Source organism: Callospermophilus lateralis, chromosome 14 (genome assembly GCF_048772815.1).
Source record: "Callospermophilus lateralis isolate mCalLat2 chromosome 14, mCalLat2.hap1, whole genome shotgun sequence".
In the NCBI taxonomy this organism is placed as follows: Eukaryota; Metazoa; Chordata; class Mammalia; order Rodentia; family Sciuridae; genus Callospermophilus; species Callospermophilus lateralis.
The window spans coordinates 28,378,949-28,403,575 of NC_135318.1; the positions used below are offsets into that span (position 1 = coordinate 28,378,949).

General features: G+C 34.5%; 1 protein-coding gene and 2 non-coding genes across 5 annotated transcripts in view; 1 reads left to right on the forward strand and 2 right to left on the reverse strand.

The window, feature by feature from the left end:
* Positions 1-6,693: 6,693 nt before the first annotated feature.
* LOC143380888 (U6 spliceosomal RNA) lies at positions 6,694-6,800 on the forward strand. Its single transcript, XR_013088757.1, has one exon. It is a non-coding gene; the product is annotated as a U6 spliceosomal RNA (small nuclear RNA).
* A 6,323-nt stretch (positions 6,801-13,123) lies between these two features.
* Heatr5b (HEAT repeat containing 5B) overlaps positions 13,124-24,627 on the reverse strand; it is an 82,882-nt gene continuing 71,378 nt past the window's right edge. Inside the window, exons 34-36 of one of the 3 annotated variants that reach the window (XM_076833296.2) lie at positions 19,281-19,429; positions 18,148-18,361; positions 13,124-14,009 (exon numbers count right to left, since the gene is read on the reverse strand). In XM_076833296.2, the coding sequence (XP_076689411.1) occupies positions 13,705-14,009; positions 18,148-18,361; positions 19,281-19,429 (668 nt within the window). In that variant the 3' untranslated portion in view covers positions 13,124-13,704. Of the gene's footprint in view, positions 14,010-18,147; positions 18,362-19,280; positions 19,433-24,627 lie in introns of those variants that run through there. The other 2 variants (XM_076833295.2, XM_076833297.2) reach the window with 2 other exon arrangements.
* Positions 15,189-15,313, reverse strand: LOC143380838 (U6atac minor spliceosomal RNA). The gene has a single exon (XR_013088713.1). It is a non-coding gene; the product is annotated as a U6atac minor spliceosomal RNA (small nuclear RNA).

Consider the following 24,627-nt stretch of genomic DNA (forward strand, 5'->3'; position numbering starts at 1 on the left):
TCCTCCCTCCGCCGCTCCCCGCCCACACCCCAGTCAGCAGGGAGCAGTCGCTTGGGCGCGGGGGCCGGCCGAGCCCATGACGGGCCGGGAAGTGGGTCAACTGCGGCGCGCGGCAGCCCAGGGCCTGCTGGGAAATGTAGTCGCGGGGCGGGGCGCGGCGCGGGCGGCCTGCAGGCTGCGCCTGGGATCGGGCGTGGCCGCGGTTCTGCTCCGCCCCATCTCCACCGAGGGGCCTTCGAAGAGCCCTGCGCGGGTTTCCTCTACATCTGGGCTAGGCGGAGCTGTGCCCCGCGCCCGCGGGCAGAAGCTGCGGAAGTTCACTGTCGGCGCTCCCTGTTGTACACACATTCACACACACGGAAGTTATCACGCTAAAATATCAACCCGAGTTGCACATCTTTTAGAGCTTCCTGATCGTTTTGTTTAAAAGAAAAAAAAAAAAAGCTCAAAGCAAGCTATACTGTCCAACTGCAGGCCGTTGGTTCTCCAACCGGCCACACTCAGTCCTCTCGTTAGCTCCGACTTCGGAGTTTCTCGGTACTACACAACTTTCCACTCGCCAACTCTGTGTCGCGGTCGCGCTTGCCTTTTTTACCCGAGGGGCTCAAACCTGTTGCCTGATGAGTTTTCATTTTCATCTCTCCCCTAAGACAACACAGCGGCTTTCTGGGGCTTGTTCCGAATTCTAGTTTGTTGAGGTCTCGTCCGAAAAACTCTTTCATCTGAAGTCCATTTCCCTTTGTAGTAACCCTGCAGTAAATCCTGTAAATGTTTCAGATATCAAGTAACAGAGACTATATGTTTTTTCGGTCTCATTTTTCCTATCATCCCCCACTCCCCGAGATTTTTGCTCAATTCAGTAGAGCAGATATTTTGATTTGTCAGTTATATCCCGCGCCCTGGAGCTGTAAAGATAGATGACACAGTTCACAGTTCCTATCATCAGAGATTGAGATTTTATATATACATACATGCATACACACACACACACACACACACACACACACAATGCCTTGAAACTACACCATCTGACATTATTACCCTATATAAACGTACAATTACTGGTGTGATTCAGCACCATATACAGCCAAAGGAATGAGAAGTTATCCTCCATTTGTGTTCAATATGTCAAAATGCACCCTACTGCCATATATAGCTAATTAGAACAATTAAAAAAAAAAAAAAAAAAAAAAAAAAGCAACTACACTATCTGAAAGAACAAAGTCCCTTTCTGCTTCAGACCAGATCTCCCTTGGGTATCTAGGGACCTCTCCTTTCTCACTTGTCAGGTTCCCAGTTTCTTCCACGCTTCACTTGCATACTAGCAACACTATCAATCTACCAAAGGCACACCCAAGTCCATTCCTTTTAAATGGACGTTTTGTAAATGTTTTCCTTCTCTGAATACCTTGATATTATTATATCACTAAAAAAAACTCACTACAACGAAGGGACAAAGGAAGGAAAAACATTTAAGAATTAAAAATGAAATTATTGGGCACTTATTTCTTCAACCTAGAAAGTTACTTATAATCCTCTGTTACATAGGATGATCTTTTGGGATATCAGAACTGATGTCCATGGGGGGAAAAAAAACCTTAAAAATATAGGGTGATGAGTGATATGTAAGGGAAGGACATCCTGTCCTTGTCCTCTCTGGCCTCCCCCTCTTCCCATGGATACTTGTGCAAAGAACAGGAAACACATTGTATCTGGTCTGGTTGCAAATAAAGATGGCAAGCTCTAGCCTCTCTGTTATTGAATGTTTCCGTTTTGTGAATTCATCCTTTATTACCATAAGAAGTTGATCAGGGCCTGGCTGTATTCCCTGTGTCATAAATTATTTTGGATGTTAAGTGTCCTTTGAGATACAACCCAGTTTTCTCATTTACAACTCAAATAACAAAAGTCCAAAGAAATTGATTCTTGTCCACAATGAGATTCTGTGTGCCAGAGCCAAAAGTAGCACCTAGATTTCCTGACTGCTAATTCAGGAAATTTTTTGTTAATTAACAGGTTGACTCTTCTCATTTGATCTACCAGAGTACCAAGGAGACAATTATTCAATAACCACTTTTTTTTTTTTATCTGAGGGGTTTAAGTAATCTTACAGGTTTGAATGTTAGCTGTTTTTCTCTAATGTAGATGTGCGCTGATTCTTCCTTCAATTCAATTCATGTCAGACTATGAAACACAATTAAACTGAGATAACCTGGTCTACCATATATATGCAAAAAGCACTGTTTTGATTCGTGGTTTAACTTTATTACCTTTTTTCCTTTTCAAGAATTTCTTTATACCCAAGATAATGTTGATGATTTATGTCATGAGATTATCATTCAATTTACCAAAATATTAAAAGTGGTTATAGTAGAAATGGGCTTATGAAGCAATTTTCACTTGCTCAAAAAATTTTCATATATGGTTATATTTCTTTTTAGTAACAAAAAAAATATTTTTAAATAGGAGAACTTCCCTTGTAGTTCTTTTGCCTCAAATTGCTTTAAGATAATAAGGTACATGCATCCCCAAATTTCCTCCTAAATGAATCAACTTCTAAAATTATTTTTTAGTAGTGAAATTACTGGTGTTTCCCCTGCCCCACTTTGTGCTTTTCTGTTTTTCACATTTTCTATATTAATTATGAATTGCTAAAAGTATTTTATTGAATATAACATATATACAGAAAAAGTCAATGAACTTTGACAAATTCAACATTCCCATATAACTACTATTCAAATCATGACATACAACATTATAGGCATCCCAGAAGCTTCCTCTCAATGTACATTCTCAGTCATAACAGCAAAAATGTCTCTTGAATTTCAGGGAAATATCCTTTAAAAGTTAATGCCAAAAAGGACATAGCATTTGTAATTAGTCAAACTTAAACTTTATTTTATACTCTACATAATTTTCCAGATTTGGAAACCTTGAGCAAATGAGATTTTTTCATCCTTGATTCTTTTGTTTTTAATATGGTAATATCAGTTACACTACAAAGTATCAGTGAGATTGTATGAGAGATGAAATGTAAATCCCTTTGCATAGTGCCTAGCATATGGTAAATACTAATAATGGCTATATTTTAATACAATTCAGAATATTAACTGAAATGATACATATAAAAAGCAGGCCTTGAGCTGGGCAGGGTGGCACATTCCTGTAATCCCAGCTACTCCTGAGGCTGAGGCAGGAGGATTACAAAGTTTGAGGCCAGCCTGGACAGTTTAGCAAATTTGTCTCAAAATTGCCTAAGCAATTTGTCTAAAAATTAAAAACAAAAAACAGGCCCTGATAAATATGAGGGGTTCAATTATTGTTCTTTTTACTTTCTCATACCTCTTCCCCTATTCAAAATTTTAATTTAGTAGAGTTAAAATAATCTTATAAACAAAACAAAATTAATGCCTAAGTCTAACCTTTAAGACCTCATAGTGTGGTTGATTTCCTGGTCTTTTCATTTATAATAAAGTCTAAATAATATAAAAATAGTGTTCCCTAAGAACACAGAGTTAAAACCAGATTAAAGTGAAAAATGTAAAATACTAAAAGTTTATTTTGATAATAGGAATATTTTCTACTTTTTGTTATATATGTGTATGTGTTGTGGGATGACCATTGTAGTTCTATAAAATGACAATACATCTGCTTTTGTGTATGTGTGTGTTTCATTAAAATGAGTGGTTATTTTTTTTTCAAGTGATTTTAAATGACCAGTTATTTGAGTCTTTGAGACTTTACCCAAAGAAAAACTTCAAATTGAACTTGACAGTTCTTTCAAAATTCTGAGCAGAAAAAAAAGGGGAACTGCTGGAGCTAAGAGAGAGGCCACCCCAAGGGTGAAGAGAATTTGGGGGAAGAACAGGTGATAACCCATTGTTTAGGCTCCTCTGCTACCATCTGGCTTCTTGGCAATCTCTCTCCCTTCTCCTGACTGCTTACCCTGCCTCTGCGTCTGACTTCCCTTAGACTCCAACCAAACCTACTGCCTAGACCTGAAGTCTGGTAATGGCTTGGTTGGGGAAACAGCCAATAATAAGTTAGAAATGAAGGAATTCTATCATTTGAAACTTTGAGTCCAAGAACTAAATCTACATCATAGGCTTGTGATATAATGGGAAAATAGCCTCTGTTAGTTGTTGTTATTATTACTATTATTATTTTCTCTTGGAAGAGTATGGTTGAGATTAAGGAACTGCCTAATTTTAAAATTATTTTATTAATTATGTTTAATAAGTTTATAAAAATTAAATTTAATTTTAAATTAAAACTAATTTTATCATGATTGATAATCTGAGAAGTACTTCAAATCCAAAATCAGGATTTAAATTTATTTAATAAATTTAAATAACATAGGAGAGACCAAATTGATTACCCAGTTCTGAAGCTGTAGCAAGACTTCTCTTGGAATATTAATAGTGATCAAATTCTATTTTTCTAAGCAAAGAAGACTGGGTTTTGACATATTCAAAACCACATACAAAACCACATTCTGGCTTTCTCCCCTTCAATTCTATCTCTTGTTTCTCTATCCCTTTTCCCTTTTAAAATTTCCAATGAATGAAAATTCTACTCAACAACTGTTTTTTTCTTTTAATAACTAAAGTGCCCCCATTTCTAAGCTAGGAACTGAATTTCAAACAATTATATAACCTTCATTCTATAAAAATAACTCTCTCTGTGTGTGTATGTGTGTGTGTAAGAAGAACATTTTTGAACGCTGGCTATTCCTGCCAAGAATGCAACTGAAATACACAGGCTTCTAGGTATAGCCACTTTCTCAGCAGAAGACACACAATCTTCATTTAGGTGTGAATTATTCAGAACAGCACCTCCTCCCCAAACTCCTGTTAGACTGCTCCTCAAAAGAATTAAAATGTGATATACTTTTGCACATTATTTTTTTACAAACATGACGGGAAAAATATCTGAACTTTGTGCCAGAAAACAAAGAAAAATGAAGTTAATTTCTGTTTAAGTTTTTGAACACACATGCTTTTCTTAGATTTTTTAAAACAGGATTTAATCTATTTTGAATGTACTACAACTCTACTCTGCAGGCTCTCCATACGGTACTATTATTGTTCAATATGTGTTAATTATAGTACTTGTTCTTGTTCTCTATAATGGAAAGTTCTACCATTATCTATGTTATCTCCTTTTCCAGATTTCCCCTCAGCAGCAGGACATGAAGTAACAAGAGTAGGAGAGTAGGACTGGTTTGAACCAGCTAATCCAGACTTTCACATGAACTCATAATGTTTAATATGACCAATAAGATGACTGCATTCAAATTTAGCCAATACATATAAATTTACTAGGGAAAACAAGACAATTTAAATAAAATGGTTCTTAGTATTTGGCAATATCCAAATTAATGCTGCAACATTAATTAAAAATTAACTCTTCCTTAATTTTTAAAAAAGGAAGAGGGCAGAATGGAGTTTTAAAGCAGACTTCAAATACTCAGAGGAAGAAAAGTAGTGCATTTGATATGATGAAAGAAACCCAATATTGCTGACACAAAAAGTAATAACAATTATTTTATAGTTAATATTTATTGAACATGTACTAAGAAGAGCATTTCATATGTTTTAATTCAATCTTTACAATGTCCCTATAAAGTAAATTCGATCTTTTTTTTTTTCTTAAAGAAAGAGAATTTTTAATACTTATTTTTTTAGTTTTCGGCGGACACAACATCTTTGTTTGTATGTGGTGCATGAGAATCGAACCCAGGCCGCACGCATGCCAGGCGAGCCCGCTACCGCTTGAGCCACATCCCCAGCCCAAAATTCGATCTTTATTGGATATCTAAGGATACTACCACATGGCCATAGATACCAGCACAAAATAAAATGAGGTGAAGAAGGCAGGGGCCAGGTTATGTAGGACCTTGAGAATTGTGTTGAGGAGTTGGTCTTTATCTAAGGTAACCAACTGAAGAGTTTTTAGTAAGGTGTCAGATTTTAATATATGTCATTTGATTTTGTGTGTAGAAAACAGCATTCTGAATTGTTTTCTAAAGGTCAAGCAACATTTAAAGGTCCTTTACAGGTATTAACTCATTTAATCCAGAGCTACTCTATGAGATAAACATTATTATTGTTCTTATTTTGCAGAAACAGAAACTGTTTCTGCAAAAACAAACAAACAAACAAGTGACTTACCAGTGTTATACAAGTTGTGACATAGCTGAATTCCTACCCAGGCTGAGCCACCATCCACAGCTATATTTTTGCTTCTTCACCTATGATTGGAGTTTTATCCTGATGAAATCATCTTAAATTGAAAATATCATAAGTCAAAAATGCATGAATATACCTAACCTACCGAACATCCTAACTTAGCAACAGGGTACACTGTAGAGACATGGTTGTGTTTCCTCTTAGTGGCATGAGGCTCAACTGAAGCTGACCAGGAGCAGCAGTTCGTAGCCACTACCCAGCATGGAGAGACTATCCTATGGCTATTCCTTGCCTGGGAAAAGACCAAAATGCAAAATTTGAAGTATGATCCTCCTGAATGTGTAGCACTCTTGCTTGTACCATCATAAAGTCAAAAAAGTTTAAGATGAAACATCGTTAAGTCAAGAATCATCTGTACTGCAAATGAGCATGGTGAACTGGAGTAGGGTAGTAAAAGTAATAATAAAGACACATGGAAGGATTTGATAGGATATTGAGACTTGTGCCCACTTCGGCGGCATATACACTAAAATTGGAGTCACACAGAGAAGATTAGCACAGCCCCTGTACAAGGATGACATGTGAATTTGTGAAGCATTCCATGTTTTTAAAAAATTTACTGAGATCTGGTGATGTAGTAAGCATAGTGAGCGAGAAGGCTGGAAGTGTAAGTGATGATATGCTTATGGCTTAAGCAAAAGGAGAATTTAGCTGTTGAGTGGGAGATCATGGTCACAGAAGCAGGTTTTAGGTAAGGAGATGAAGAATTCAATCTTAAATTAACCAAGTTTGAGGAGTTTCTGAGACAACTAACAGGTTATTTAAGATGTAAATGTGTGGGGCTGGGGATGTGGCTTAAGCGGTAGCGCGCTCGCCTGGCATGCGTGCGGCCTGGGTTCGATCCTCAGCACCACATACAAAGATGTTGTGTCTGCCAAAAAAAACTAAAAAATAAAATATTTGAAAAAAAAAGATGTAAATGTGGCTGGGTATAGTGGCACATACATGTAATCCCAGCAGCTCAGGAGGCTGAGACAGGAGGATCACAAGTTCAAAGTCAGCAAGTTCAACTTAGCAAGGTCCTAAATAACTGAGCAAGACCCTGTATCTAAATAAAATATTAAAAATGGCTGGGGATGTGGCTCAGTGGTAAAGCAACCCAGGGTTCAATGTCTGTTACAAAAAAAAAAAAAAAAAGACGACGACAAAAAAGTAAATCTTAAGGGCTCCTGATAACCTTTAAAAAGAATGTTACTTTTTGTCCTCTTGCATGCCATATTTCATACCATTCCTTCCTTTCTACTACCATCTGTGATTGTTTTATTCCATCTCCTGCCAGAATGTAAGCCTATTTTGACAGATTTTTTGTTTGACCACTATATTCCCAACATCTGTCATACATAAATTGTCCAATGAATGAATAAAAGACAGCCTTGGAGAATCGTATCACAAAATTTTTTGATAAAGGGGAATTTAAGTTCTCCTTATTCATGTGTCCAGTGTGAAGAAAAGCACTGTCATAAGGCAATCCATTTGAGGAGGGGGTGGTTTACTAGGGATTGAACCTAGAGGCTCTTAACCACTGGGCCAGCACTTTTTATTTTGAGATAGTGTCTTACTGAGTTACTTAGAGTCTCACTAAGTTGCTGAGTTGACTTTGAACTCACAATCCTCCTGCCTCAGCTTCCTGAGCCACTGGGATTACAGGTGTGAGCCACCACACCCAGCTCCATTTTTATTTTACAGCTTAGGAAACTTTTTTTAAATATTTATTTTTTAGTTATAGGTGGACACAATGCCTTCGTTTTACTTTACGTGGTGCTGAGGATTGAACCCAGAGCCTCACGCATGCCAGGTGAGCTCTCTACCTCTGAGCCACAACCCCAGCCCCAGGAAACTCTTTTTAAAGTAATTTGGAAAACACTTATGTGACATACTGACCTGTTTATGCAGGTGGGCTATCGTAGACCTCCTACCTAAAAATTAATGATCACATGGTTCTTTTCAAACCTGAGTTTCTCTAAATCACTTGGCTTAAATGAACATCAGTTTGTCATTGTCCTTGACATCCTCTACCCTTCTCCACCTCCTATGTATACACACTGGGGTTCACAGTATTCAAAACAGTACTATCAAAAATTTAGTATTCACTAAAAACAGCCCAAACTCCATTAACTTTTCTACTTTCTGCTCAACTACAATGCCGTTAATAAAATATAACACTTAGTTATATCAAAATTTTGGCAATGTAAAAGGTCTCCTTTATATTATTTTCTTGGAGTTTGGAAAAGAGTGACCCAGTTTCATTTTCAAATCTGTTTATTCCAAAAAATATTACTTTCTAAAGATTCAACAATCTATCAAAATTCAAGTCTGGCTTTTTTTTTTTGTCCCTGGGAGGACTAGAAAACTGTCATATTTTTATAACCCTTTTAGGAAAACTATCCTAAGAAAATAATATACAAAGTTTGACTTTTCAAAAGTCAAATGCAACATTACTTATTGAAATGTAAAAATTGGAAACAAAGTATCCATGTACAGGATATTGATAATGGCACATCCAACATTAAGTAGCCAGCCATCAAAATGTCATTGCTAAATTCCTCTTATAATTTCAGAGTAGTAGTATGGGGGAAATGCTTATAAAATAAATAGAGGAAAGCAAGATACAACATCCACTATGTAGGATGATTGCAACTATGGAAATAAATAAAGTCAAATATTAACATTTGTTCTGGTTGGTGCGTTCTGGGAATTTTTCCAAAATTTTGCTGAATGTAAACTTAATGATTGAAATAAATTAACTCATAACAAGATATAAAATTGACTTTCCTTTTTCCTCTGAGTCTCTTTATGTGCTCATTGGACAAGATTAAAGCCCTTGCTGGGCATAGTAGCACTATCCTGTAATCCCAGCAACTCCAGAGGCTGAAGCAAGTAGATCCCAAGTTCAAGGTCGCCTCAGCAACCTCAGCAAAAATGCTCAGCAACTTAACAAGACCCTGACTCAAAATTAAAAATAAAAAGGACTGACAATACAGCTCAGTGGTAAACACCCCTGGATTCAATCCCCAGTATCAAAAAACCAACCAACCAATCAACAAAAAAGATTAAAGCCCTTTTTTGTTTCACAAACAAAACAAAAGGCATTTTTTTTATCTAACTTGAAATAATTTGAAATGAAGAAAGAGGTAAAAAAAAATAATCAAAAACAAAGGAAAAAGAAAGGAAGAAAGTATCAATAATGGAAGTTAGAATACTCGAAGAAGTCCACTTAAATTTCTATGGATCCTTTGACTAGAATTGACAATAGTGGGGTAGGAGAAAAGACAAGTATATGTATGAGAACATACTGAGGTAGAAAGCCATGAGTTCCAATGACAGAGAGAGAGAATTGTGGATATTGGACAAAAGGTGTAAACAAATTCCTTTGGGAAAAGAATAGAATAAATGGGAAAGAAAGAGTAGTTGTAATTTGTCACTGGTAGATATGATTATTACATGCTTGCTTAGGATAATTTTTATAAAAACCTGGGATAGTTTTTCTGAATTATGATTAATATATAAAATTCTTAAGTAAAATGCTGTGAGCTCTATAAGAAAGAACTAGAGATGAACTTATAATGATTAAATCAGGTTTTAAAAATAACCCATCTGATGGAAAGTATTAAGGCAAGAAATTTATTTATAGCTATACTTTAGCCATTTCTTACACAAACATAAAAATTCCAATTAAGAATGAAGAAAATGTGTAGCTGGGTATGGTGGCACAGGTTTGTAATCCCACTGACTCAGGAGGCTGAGGCAGGAGGACTGCAAGTTCAAGGTCAGTCTCAGAAATTTAGTGACACACTGTCTCAAAATAAAAAAATTAAAAAATTCTTTAAAGGGGTGGGGGTGCGGTTCAGTGGTTAAACATCCCTGACTTCAATCCCTCCTACCCACCCCCCCAAATGTAAGGAATAGTAATGCATATAATTAAATAGTTATTTCATAAATTAAATGTTTTGGAAATTGGCTAATTATATCCATCATTCAATACTGTTTGAATGCAAGACATAATGAATATAAAGTGTCTAACACAATGGCTGGCATTCAACAGAAACGGCAGCTTTTATCTTATTTATTTTTATGTGGTGCTGAGGATCGAACTCAGGGCCTCATACTTGCTAGGCAAGCGCTCTACCACTGAGCTATAGCCCCAGCCGAGAAATGGTAGCTTTTATTGATAGTAATGATCTGCAATTTTTTTTGCAACTTTATTTATTTATTTTATGTGGCTGAGGATCAAACCCAGTGCCTCACATGTGCTAGGAAAGCCCTCTACCACTAAGTCACAACCCAAGCCCCATGATCTGCAATACTTTATAATTTCTGTGCCTGCATTACATATTTAATGTTTTATGCTCTCATACTGTAACAACAATTTTACACACATGTAAAGACTATTTATCAAACCTAATATTATTATTATTTGCCAATATTAAAGGATTATTCAATGATTCACTCTTGATAAAAATAAGCAGATAACTATGAAGACAGATGTACTTTTTAGATATGTAAAAGATCAAAGAAAAAATACCTAGTAAATTTTCCTCTCATTTTGTAGATGTGGTCCTGTATTTTATCCCTGTGACTAGTAGAATCTATTCAGAACAGGGACACATGACTTCAGAGTTTATTTTTCTCTAGATAAACTGAGAAGCCAAACCTATAATATTGATTAATGAGAACTTGGAAAGCAAACAGAAGATACTTTATTGCTTATGCTATTAAAACTACTTAGATCATGCTTCAGAATTCACTGGCTATCTGGGAGTTCATATCCCACTTGAATTGGGAGTTCATATCCCACTTGAATCAAAGTGTGAAATATGATATATCAAGAACTATGTAATGTTTTGAACAACCTACAATAAAAATTAATTAAAAATAAATAAATAAATAAAAGAATCAGAAAAAAAAAAAAAAGAATTCACTGGCTATAATGCTACTTCTTCTTTTAGCTTTATGACACTGGATGTTATAATCTAAATAGATATGATTATTTGGGTTGTAAAAATCTCATGGGCTGGGGAAATATTAATAAATACAAAGCATCAAACAGAATTTCCTTTTATAGTTGATTGTAGAAAACTAGAATTTAAGTTATCAATGGCTTAAAAAGGTTTAGAGAAAGAATAAAAATGTACTAACCGAGAGAGAGAGAAAAAAAAGGAGAGAGGCAGGGAGGAGGGGAAGAGAGACATTACTAAGATATGATGCAGTCTACCCTAAAAGGGGTAATGATGGGAAAAGTTTGAGAGGTACCAAGAACAGCAAAAAATAGCCAAGGCAGAAATAAATATATTATATAAATAGATGACTGAAAAGGAGATATGTGCACACATGCATGTGTGCAAAAAATGAGACTAGATGACAGTCTGGCATGCCTTAAAAAGTTAAATATAAAGTTACTATTTGAGTCAGCAATTCCACTCCTAGGGATATACTCAAAAGATATTAAAACATGTATCTAGCTGGGCATGGTGGTGTGTACCTGTAATCCTAGTGACTCAGGAGGCTGAGGTAGGAGGATTGAAATTTCAAGACCAACCTCAGCAATTTAGTGAGGCCCTGAGGACTTAATGAGATGCTGTTTCAAAATAAAACATAAAAAAGGCTGGGGATGTGGCTAAGTAGTTAAGCACCACTGGGTTCAATCTCCAGTACCAAAAACAAAAAGTTATATATATAAGTATACAAATATATATATATCTACATAATAACTGGTACATAATTATTCAGAGCATCATATTCATAACAGGCAAAAGTGAAAACAACCAAATGTCCTTCAACTCATAAAATATATCAATTGATGATAAAATGTGGCATATATACAATGAAATATTATTCAGCCATAAAAAGGAATGGATTGCTGATTCACACTATAACATGGATGAGCCTTGAAATATTATGCACAGATAAGAAACCAGTCACAAAAGACCACATATTATATGATTTCATTTATATGAAATACCACTGTAGAAAATTTATAGAGACAGAAAGTAGATTAGCAGTTGCCTAAGGCTGATGGGAAATGGAAAATTGTGAGATGACAGGTAAAGAATATGGAGTTTCTTTTGGGAGTAATGAAAATGTTCAAAATTAACTATAGTGAGAGCTGTACTACCCTGTGATTATAATAAAAACAACTGAATTGTACACTTTAAATAGATGAATTGTGTAATATGTGAAGTCATTTTATAGACTTTTATCAAAATTAAAAACAAAACCAAAACCAAAAAACAAGAAGAATAACTTTGGAAACTCAAGTCAGAAACGAAAAACAACTCTGTAGAAATAAAAGTCAGTGAGAAAACAGGTGAGAGAAAGTGACTTTCTGAGGTATTTAAAAGACTGAACCAGGAAGAAAGCAAGGATCTATAAGCTAGCTGCCAAATGGTGTAGGTATGAGTGAGAATAAATGGCAAGTAGCAGGTGATAAATAAATATATAGCTTGAAATGTTCAGAAAAGTCACTTGCTTTTGATATAGTCTATGTTACATTGTCTGGTAAAATTTTGTGTTTAAAATCTGCTAAATGCTGTGGTATACATTCATTTAATCAATTATCTGTTTTGCAAGGAAAAATTCCCATCGCATAAGAGACTAGCATAACTATAATTATAACTAATTCATTTTTGTATGCCCTGAAGCACTTAGCTTGATGCCTTATACACAGTAGGCATTCAATAAATATTTGATGAATGGAACTAACCATCACAGTCAGAACCTGAGTCTCTGTAATTACAAAACATAAAAAAAGGTAGAAACATTATACTACATTAGAAACATTTTAATGGACCTTTAGATAAGAACTTTAATTCAATTAACAACTAAAATATACACAAACACAATTCAGTAATTTAATATTAAAGTGAAAAGATACATCAGAAGAGAATATTTTGAGAAATGTTGAAAAAATGTGATTTTATTCATAGTAGGTACACCACGAAAGAGACTTTATATTATTTTGGTTTCTTGAAAATTTAAAATTTACTTATTTTGCAATGGAATTTTTCATGACAAATGCCGAATTTTGACCTATTTTTTCCCCTGATAATGTCCACTGTCTGTCCCAGTACGCGATACAATTATGTATGCAGCATGTAAAAGACTATGGTTCAGTGTTTAAAAAATAAATTAGGGCTTGGGGGCATAGCTCAGTAGTACAGTGCATGCTTAGCATGTGCAAGGTGCAGGGTTCAATCCCCAGCACCACAAAACCCAAAAACAAAACAATGAAAAATTAATAAAAGAGAAACATTATTAGCAGAAAAATGAAAACATACTCACCACGTAATTTTTAAAAATCACTTAAAAATCAATAGTGGTATGAACAAGACTTCCTTAACCTACTTGGAAGCATTATAATACCAATATACAAATAAAATAGAATCCATAGCCTGGAATGGTACAGTGGCTACCGCTAATTAGGTGAAATACATATAAAAATGAGTGGAGGAACACATTAAAAAAAGCTTGTTTTTAGCTTGATTGTCGGTGCAGAATGTATGGTCGGAGCTGGCTGCCTCGCAGCAGCTTTAGCCTTGCTGGCTTGGCTTGCTCGAACAGCAGTTTCTAGCCGCACTTTTAACTCAGGAGCAGCCCCCATTACCGTCTTGAAAGCATGTGGATACAGAGGTCCAATATGCATTAAGTTCTGGAGTGCAAACTCATGAAGATCTTTAGAAACTGAACTTGCTGAGGCAAAAGAATTTTCATCCAGCAGGTAAGAAATCAAAGTGGGAACTAAAAGAGCAAGTAACTGGACTCCTGTAAATAACAAAGATAACAACAAAGATTGGTCTGATGTGAGAGTGCCTATTTTAATAATAATAAGAATATATTTTAATAATAATAAGAATATATTCACATATTATTTGTGTAATTTATGGTTTAGTAGCAAATTAGACTCCAGCAATGCCCCTGAAGTAAATAACCCATTTCAAATAAGAATTAAATAAGATACATCAAATAAGATGTATCACCATCATGGTTTTTCCATTTTTTAATGGACAGCTTTATTCAGATTACAAATGTTTTTGTATTATACCAAGACTTTTAAAAGGTAGGATAAGTAGCTGGATTTTTATAAAATTAAAATCTAAGGCTAAACACAGTGCAGGTGTAGCTCAGTGGTAGAATGCTTGCCTAGTGTGCTTAAGGCCCTGTTCAATGTCAGTACCATACATACACACATACACACACACACACACACACACACACACACACACAGGCAAATGAATCTTATTAATGAATAGAACATTCATTAGGAGAGAACCATCAAATAAATGAATAAATATATTAATTTGACAGCAACATTTTTAGACTTACCTTTACATTGAGTGATTTATGATTCCAAAGGGGTAAATTTTCTTTTTCCTTTCTTTTGGTACTACAGATTGAACCCAGGGGCACTTAACCACTGAGCACATCCCCAGCCCTTTTTATATTTTTTATTTTGAAGCATGGCCTCACTAAGTTGCTGAGGCTTCTTTGAATTTGCAATCCTCCTGCCTCAGCCTCCGGAGCCACTGCATGAATTTTCAATTCTTGAATTTGTTTTATCCTTGACTTTTTAAAGTCTATTTTTCAGTGCATTATAGTTATACATAAAAGTAGAGTTCATTCTGACATATTCATAAAAGAAGTAACATAATTTTCTCCACTTCAATCCTAATACTACTTACCTCTTCCCTTTCCTTTGCTTCCTTTCTGGTTCCCTTCCTCTTTTTCTATTGGTCTTCCTTCTATGTACTTATTTTTCACTTGATGCATTATAGTTACATATAAAATTGGAATGCACTGTGATATATTCATACGTGTACCTAGAATAATTTGGTTAACTACATTCCCCAGTTCTTCCCCTTACCCTTATCTCCTTCCTCCCCAATGGGTCCCCCTACCTGCAAAGCACACTTCTACTCTTCCAATGTACCTTCTATTTTTCTGAAAAAATGATGGTTAGATGTCATAGAAGAAAGTGGCAATGTCTTAATCTTATGCCTACTGTCTGGCCCAATGGCTCTTCCATCCTTGTCAAGGGAGTTATAACCTTTTCTCCTGTCATTCAACACTATCACTCAATTTTTTAAAAATTTTTGGTTGTAGATGGACACAATATCTTTATTTATGTATTTATTTATTTTTATGTGGTGCTGAGAATTGAAGCCTCACATGCACTAGGCAAGTGCTCTATCACTGAGCCACAACCCCAGCCCTCAGCTTTTTCTTAATTACCTCATTTGCAAATACTCCTTCTCTTAAAAAAATTTCACAGGAAACTGGAAAGGTAGTAGAGGTTTTTGAAAAGCTATTGCAGGACTGGAGGTGACACTCAGTGATAAAGCATATGCTTTAGCACGTACAAGGCCCACAAAGCCCTGAACAGAGGAAAAGAGGGAGAGAAGAGGAGAAGAAAGAAAAAAAATGGAGTAAAAGAAAGGAAGTCCATTGCAACAACTCCCTTCTAAAAATCTATAGTCTAGAACTATGATACCAGAAGAGAAAAATGCACAGATGAATGTAAAAGACAAATTCATTTGATCTGATTATTAATGATTCGCTGATTATGGGGAGCAAGAAAAAGAGGCAATTACTAATATATTGCATGGAAGAAGTGTCAAAATTGAGAAAGTTAGAGACAACTGTTTTAGAGAAACTGATAAATTTAGTTGAAATTAGTAATAAATTAATATATAGGTTATTTTGGTAGAAAATTTATCACTGACACTATGGCATGTTAGAAAAATCAACATAATTTTATGTATACTTTTATTTTACTACTATGAACTTCATAAGGATGAGTTCTAAATCTTATTCATTTTGCAATCCCAGCACTGATCTTACTTCCTTTAATAGTTAAAATAATTTTCAGTTGCGTCAACTCAAGATCAATTCCTGAACACATATGCTCATTTAAAATTAAATGTAACATGAAGACAGGCAGGGAAGAGAATCTTGAAAATTGTAAAGAGCTTAATGTTTGATCATAAGATACTATTTCAAAAACTTAGACTTTCTAAAATAAATGAAAGTAATATTTAAAGACAAATATTATATTTTGATGAAATCAAGATTTAAGCATTAAGGAAATAAAGTAATATATTAAGCTATTTTAAATTTGGTTAAATGGATGTATATGGCAGTTTTTCATTAAATTAAAAATAATTTTAAAATACCAATTTTTGAGGTATTTTAACAATGATGTTTGGTATTCATACTTATCTGATTATATTTGTTATGAGGTTTTTATACCTTTATTATAAGGAGTAGAATGCATTACTTTAAAAATCTATTGACCATTGTGAATTGGGCTGCTATAAACATTGATATGGCTGTGTCCCTGTAGTATGCTGTTTTTAAGTCCTTTGAGTACAGACCAAGGAGAGGGATAGCTGGGTCAAATGGTGGTTCCATTCCCAATTTTCCAAGGAATCTTCATACTGCTTTCCATATTGACTGCACCAACTTGCAGTCCCACCAGCAATGTATGAGTGTACCTTTCTCCCCACATCCTCACCAACACTTATTGTTGTTTGTCTTCATAATAACTATCATTCTGACAGGGGTGAGATGGTATCTTAGAGTAGTTTTGATTTGCATTTCTCTACCTCCAAGCCACAACCCCAGCCCTCAACTTTTTCTTAATTGTCTCATTTTCAAATACTCCTTCTCTTAAAATATTTTTCACAGGAAATTGGAAAGATAGTAGAACATTTTCTCATATATTTGTTGATTGATTATATATCATCTTCTGAGAAGTGTCTGTTCAGGTCCTTGGCCCATTTGTTGATTGGGTTATTTGGTTTTTTTTGATGCTTAGCTTTTTGAGTTCTTTATATGCCGCAGAGATTAGTGCTCTATCTGATGTGTGAGGGGTAAAAATTTGCTCCCAATAACTGTGGAAACAACCTAGATGCCCTTCAGTAGATGAATGGATTTAAAAAAATGTGGTATATATACATAATGGAATATTACTCAGCTATAAAAGAGAATAAAATCATGGCATTTGCAGGTAAATGGATGACATTGGAGAAGATAATGCTAAGTGAAGTTAGCCAATACCCCCAAAAAGCAAATGCCCAAAGTTTTCTCTGATATAAGGAGGGTGATTCATAGTGGGGTAGGGATCGGGGAGCATGGGAGGAATAGACGAACTCTAAATAGGGCAGAGGGGTGGGAGGGGAAGGGAAGGGGCAGGGGGTTAGCAAGCATGGTGGAATGTGATGGACATCATTATCCAAAGTATATGTATGAAGACACCAATTAGTGTGAACATACTTTATATACAACCAGAGATATGAAAAATTGTGCTATATATGTGCAATAAGAATTGTAATGCATTCCACTGTCATTTATTTTTTAAAAAATCAATTAAAAAATTTTTTAAAAATTTTTAAAAAGTTGAAATACTAAATAAATAAATAAACAAACAAATAAACAAACCATCAAGCATATGAGAGGCTCCATTTAAAAAAATCTGGGGCTGGGGCTGTGACTCAGTGGTAGAGTGCTTGCCTAGCAAGTACAAGGCGCTATGTTCAATCCTCAGCACCACATAAAAATAAACAAATAAAATAAAAATATTGTGTTCAACTACAACTAAAAAATATTTTTAAAAATCTATTGAACATATGTATTTTTCCTCAGTCTTAAAGGTTATATTCCCAGAAAATTTAAAAATCAGTATGTTGAAATGTCATCAGTAATTCTTTGAGACTTTCTGCTCATAAAAATAATCAATTCAATGCATTATGTTACTAACATAAGCAAATATATTATGCTTTCAGACAGTAATTGCTCCCTAGTAAACTTACTGTTGCAAATGCATATGTCCAATATCAAATAAGATTTATGTATAATACAGATCTTCATTTTGGAGTAATGGCTTTTTATTAAAAATACTTACTGTTGTGTTCTTCACCAAGAGCAACCAATGTTTCAAGAACTTTAATTCCTTCTTGAACAGCCAAAAGTTCATTGTTACTGGCTGGTCTGTTTCTTTCAACAGCTTTTAGCTTTTCAACCACTATGGGAGCTAATGAATGGATGTAGGGAGTTGAAAGGGCACGGTTGGAATGCTGGAAGACTGAGAGGAGAAGCTGGTAACATTTGGCTTGAACCTATGTAAGGAGATCATTCAATCAATTAACACATGATAGTTCTTATCTGCTCTACAATCACATTACATCTTATTATGTATGTAATACAGCACAATGAAAATATAAATGTTATTTTCCATATAAGAGAAATGAAAGAGAGTAATGGAACTTTCTTTCAATAAGCTAACTGAACAAACCTCTCAAAAAAATCTGAATTTCTCAAAATAATTCTTTATACCAATTTAAGTTTTGTAGCCATAGAAAATACAGTTTCACTGGCTTTTAGATTAGAAAAACTTCATATGAATAATTATTTTTTAAAAAAGTAAGAAGGGAAGGAAGAAAAGTTATAAGTACTTGGGGAAAATAGTGGAGTAAAATTGTTTTAGCACTTTGTAGAATACAAATTGCCAAACTTCACTGACATCAGAAATACCTGGGGAGCATTTTAAAAATACAGATTCCTGAGTCACAACTCTGAAGATTCTGATTCAGGGAGCTAGGAGGCCAGGAATGTTCCTAAGTTGTTTTATTTTTCCTGATACGCAGAAGATTTGATAACCATAACTTTAGACTTCAACACTGTAAAATAATAAAACATGTTTTCTAAACAAACAAGTTTCGAATAGGCTTCTTAAAATATGTAATAACATAAATTTATCCATTAATGTAGTGGGTATCATTTAAACAAATATTGGAAACCCTGAAAAGTCTCTCCTAATATGGCCGAGAACTAATCAAAGATATTAGAGAATTTCTGCATATTTAAGTAAACATACAAAATGTGTTTCTCCTATAGTTAAACCCAGTGATATTTTCGAGTTTTTCCATTTAAAACTCTTACTGTAAATACTTAGGTTTTCCTTATATATAACACATTTTAATGAGTCAACCAGATATTCTCCTGATAAAGTGGAATGTTTGCTTAGGTGTGACTTACCCATGGGTCACATGAATTTAATGCATTTTTAAATCTGTTCATGCAGCCATTCTGTAATGACTGGACTCCTATTATTTCACTACTAGCAGACCACAGGAAGAGTGCAATTGCTGTCAGCATGCTAACTTCATCAAGTGTGGGCACAGAATCTTCTGAAAATGAAAAATGGAAAAAAAAGTGCCATTTCCAAAACTTTTGGAAATTCAATCTTCAACAACTCTCCTCTGCTCCTAACATTTATCACAGTTTATCAAGAAAATAAATTAAAATGTTACCATTTTAAAACGTGTAATTATAAATAATTCAGGCAAAATGGATACTAAAACCACTGTGTGAAAGTTTGATAGACAGCAAACAATTAAGGTAGTTTCAAAATATCTCCCCATTGATTCCTTGTTAGTTATAAAAGGGAGAAATGACAACTGTATAGTGGAGAAACAAGGCAGATACAATCTTAATGAAGTCATTAAAGTTAAGATTCCCAATAATGAGACAAAGCAACATTATATGCTCTCTTATATAATGCTCTGAGAAGACATAACAGTATTTATATAGTATTTTTCCAAAAATGCATAAAAGTAAGGAAAAAATTAGATAACTCAAAATTATGAAACATTCTACAAAAGTAGATGACCTGCACTCTTCAAAAATATTAATGTCATGGGGCTGGGGTTGTGGCTCAGCGGTAGAGTGCTCGCCTAGCGCGTGGATCCTCAGCACCACATAAAAATCAAGTAAATAAATAAATAAATAAAACAAAGGTATTGTGTCCAACTACAACTTAAAAACAAACAAAAAAAACCATTAATGTCACAAAAAATTAAGCCTGAGGAACTATCCCAGATTAAAGAAAACTAAAGAAATATGACAACTAAGGAAAAGAAAAAGTTCTATAAAAGTTGTGATTAGGACATTTAAAATGTGCATATGAATAATAACAGCATTTTATCAATGTTAAATTGTCTAAATTTTATAATTCTTCTATTATCATGTAAGGAATGTTCTTGTTCTTAGGAAATCTGTGAAGTATTTAAAGTAAAGAGTCATGATGACTTCAACATATTCTCAAATGGTTCAGCAAAATTAATAATAAAGGTACAGGGGCTGAGGTTGTTGCTTAGTGACAGAACACTTGCCTCCCACATGTAAGTCACTGAGTTTGATCCTTAGCACTGCATAAAAATAAATAAACAAAATAAAGATATTGTGTCCGTGTATAACTAAAAAACTTTCTTAAAAATAAAGGTATGAGGGTTATGTGGATAATAATAAATCCTTGAGGCAAAATGTTAACTGGTGAATCTAGGAGAAGGGTATACTGGTGTTTTCTACTCTTGAAATTAAGTTTGACGGGCTGGGGATGTGGCTCACGCGGTAGCGTGCTCGCCTGGCATGCGTGCGACCCGGGTTCGATCAGGGTTCGATCCTCAGCACCACATACAAACAAAGATGTTGTGTCCACTGAAAACTAAAAGTAAATAAACAAATAAATATTAAACTTCTCTCTCTCTCTAAAAAAAAAATTAAGTTTGAAATTTATTTCAAAAATCAAAGGATTAAAAGTGAAAAAAGAGTTTTGCAGCATTCTTGACGGGATTTATGTACGTGTGTATGTATGTCCACATAAATACACATACACATATTTTAAAATAAAATATGTCAGCTCTTAGAGTAAAGAAGTAGGGTTTCCAAATTGAAATTCTTCATTATAATTTTTTTTTCTTAAGCAAGAATTAAGGGGGGCTGGGGATGTGGCTCAAGCGATAGAGCGCTCGCCTGGCATTCGTATGGCCTGGGTTCCATCCTCAGCACCACATACAAAGATGTTGTGTCTGCCGAAAACTAAAAAAATAAATATTAAAAAAACTCTCTCTCTCTCCCCCCCCATCTTTAAAAAAAAAAAAGAATTAAGGGAATTGCTAGCCCTATACTATATAAATATTCCCATGGTTTTGATCCTTACTTCATAAGTATATCTCCTGTGAGTTCAGCTCTGGACAGAATATCTTAGGCAAGTTAATTGGATTATCAGACCTTCAAATTCACTTCATATGAATGAACCAGCTTGATAAAATAGCAAACACTTTCTGTTAAAGTTGACAATTTAGGGCTGAGGTTGTGGTTCAGAGGTACAGTGTTTGTCTAGCACATGTGAGGCACTGGGTTTGACCCTCAGCACTGTATAAAATTAAATTAAAATAAAAATAAAGGCATTGTGTCCCTCTACAACTAAAAAAAAATTTTTTTAAATTGACAATTTAGGGTTGGGGCTGAAGCTCAGTGGTAGAGTGCCTGCCTCATACATGTGAGGCACTGGGTTCAATCCTCAGCATAACATTAAAAAAAATAAATAAAAATAAAGATATTGTAGGGTTGGGGCTGGGGCTTAGTGGTAGAGTGTCTAGCATGTTCGAGGCACTGGATTTGATCCTCAGCACCACTTAAAAATAAAATAAGGATATTGTGTCCAACTACATAAAAAATACATACATAGACAGATGGATAGATTCTGGATATGCTCAACAAAATTAAAACTACTTATAACAAAATTCTTAACCATTTCTTCTTCCTGATATTCCTATTTATCTATCAATCTGCACATACATTCATATATGAGGCATTTAATCTTTTTAAGTTTGTTAAAATCTATGTTAAGAAGCAAAATATTAACACTTTATAAAGCTAAAATAATTTCAGTTACATTAATATAACTAAATTTTTCCCTTATACATAATTTTTTTAAAAATCACATTCTAAATATCTGTACATTATTCAAAATATAAAAAGCATATGGAAAAGAAAATAAAACTTGTAATTCTACCATCCAGTGATAGTTTAGATTTAATTTCTAGGTTTTGACTTAATTTTTTCTGGTCTAAGTTAATCTTATATATATATAGTTGCTTAAAAATATGATATGTAACAGATAAAATGGACATATAATCCAAACTAATATATTGTCATAAATAATTTTTCCCACTGACAAATATATTTATCACACATTTTATTATTGTAAAATAAATGTATTGATGATTTAAATAATCTTGAATTTAATTTTTTAATAAACAAGGCCAAAGAATATGCATTCTCTGTGTGTGGTACCATGGATTAAATTTAGTGCCTCATGCATGCTAATCAAGTGTTCTACCACTTAGCTACATATATAGCCCCAAGTATGCATTTTCTTTCTTTCTTCTTTTTTTAATTGGTATTGGGAATTGAACCTACTTTATCACTGAGCTACATCCCCATTTCTTTTTTTTTTTTTTTTTGGTACTGGAGCTTGAACCCAGGGCCTTATGCATGCAAGGCAAGCACTCTACCAACTGGGCTATATCCCTGCCCACCCACCACAGCATTCCTTTTTATTTCTTATTTTGAGACAGGGTCTTGCTAAATTGCTGAGGGTCTCATTAAATTGCTGAGGCTGGATTTGAATTGCAATACTCCTGCCTTAGCTTCCTGAGTCACTGGGATTATTGGTGTGCTGCACATGGCTCCAAGTATGCATTCTTCTTTTTTTGTTTTTGTTTTGTACCAAGTATTGAACCCAAGAGTACTTAACCATTGAGCCATGTTTTCAGTCCTTTTGATTTTTATTTTGAGACAGGGTCTCACTAGGTTGCTTTTAGCCTTGTTAAATTGCTGAGGCTGGCTTCAAATCTTCAATCCTCCTCCCTTGGCCTCCTCAATAACTGACTGGGATTATAGGTATGTGCCACCACACCTGGCTTTCTTAAAGGCTCGTTATACATCCTGCAGAATTAGTCCCTGAAAATTTAAACCAGTTTAAATTCTCTTCAGCAAAGTATAAAAGTGTTTGGTAATAATTTCAGCTGAACATAGTCACATTTTTCAAAAGTCATTTTACAAGTAAAAAATTACATTAGTGTTTTGGCTGTATTCTTTTACCCATTAATGTGGCTGATTTTTGTTTTCATAATTTGTTTGTTTGTTTGGCACTGAGAATTGAACCCAGGAGCACTTAAGCATTGAGCCACATCCCCAGTCCTTTTTATTTTAAAATCTGAGACAGGGTCTCACTAAGCTGCTTGGGGCCTCACTAAGTCACTGAAGCTGGTCTCAAACTGGCAATCCTGTGTTAGCCTCTCTAGTCATTGGGATTACAGGCATGCACCACCACTTTTAACTAATGTGCCTTCTTTCCTTTGTTCTTTCTTCTATTGGTTATTAATTCTCTTATAAGACCTCTTTATTTGTTAATAGAATAAACAGTGACATAGATATTATTATTAGTTTTTCAGATACCTATTTTTTTTAAAAAAAACTTAAATGGGGGTGGGAATTATATAACCTATATAATTCTGTTATTTAGTGGGATTACAGATTTTTTTGGGGGTGGGGGAGAGAGAGAGAGAGAGAGAGAGAGAGAGAGAAAGAGAGAGAATTTTTTAATATTTATTTTCTAGTTTTCGGACACAACATCTTTGCATGTGGTGCTGAGGATCGAACCAGGGCCGCCCACATGCCAGGCGAGCGCGCTACCGCTTGAGCCACATCCCCAGCCCTTTCAGATACCTTCAATGTAAGATGCTTTGATGTCTACATAGGCCAATATATCAGTCTATGTATATGTATATTTCCTCTGCAGTATCTCTCACTGACTTATAGTTAGTCTTTTGCCATTCTGCCACAAAAAGGTCATCTGTATTTTTGTTTTCTTATTTTAAACATTTTATATTACCACTTAAAATTATCTCATGTCTATTTTAAATCAAGATATAAGATGAAGGGCTAATGAGAATTTATTTCTCAAACAGTTAATTGGTATACCCATTTGAAGAATAATGAGTGAATGATCTTTTTGTTTATTTTACTCTTATGAGGATACATGTGTCTTCTATAGAAATCTCTTCTGTTCTACTGTCCCATCCACTGATTCCTGGGCTAATAAACATTTTTAAATGATGTGGAAGTCTTTTATTAGGCAACATGACAAATCTTTCCTTATTATTCTTTTTTTAGTTCTTCTATATTTTCTTTATAGCCAAAAAAGAAAAACTTGAGAGAAAAAGCCAAACATAGAAGAAAATGGACAAAAACATGACTAAGGATTTCCCTTCAAATGAAACACAAACATAAAAAATACTTATATTCATTAGGAAAATGAGAAGTAACAATTAAAACAACATGATAGGACATATTAGCCATCATATAACAAAATTTGGAAACCAAATAATACCAAGTATTGGTCAGGATATGGGGAAACAAAGATCATCTTATGCTGCTGATGTGAGTGTAAACTAATTTGGCTACTCTGGAGAACAATTTGGCAATGTCTGATAAAATGGAAGTTAACATATGCCATCAATTCCACTTATAGATA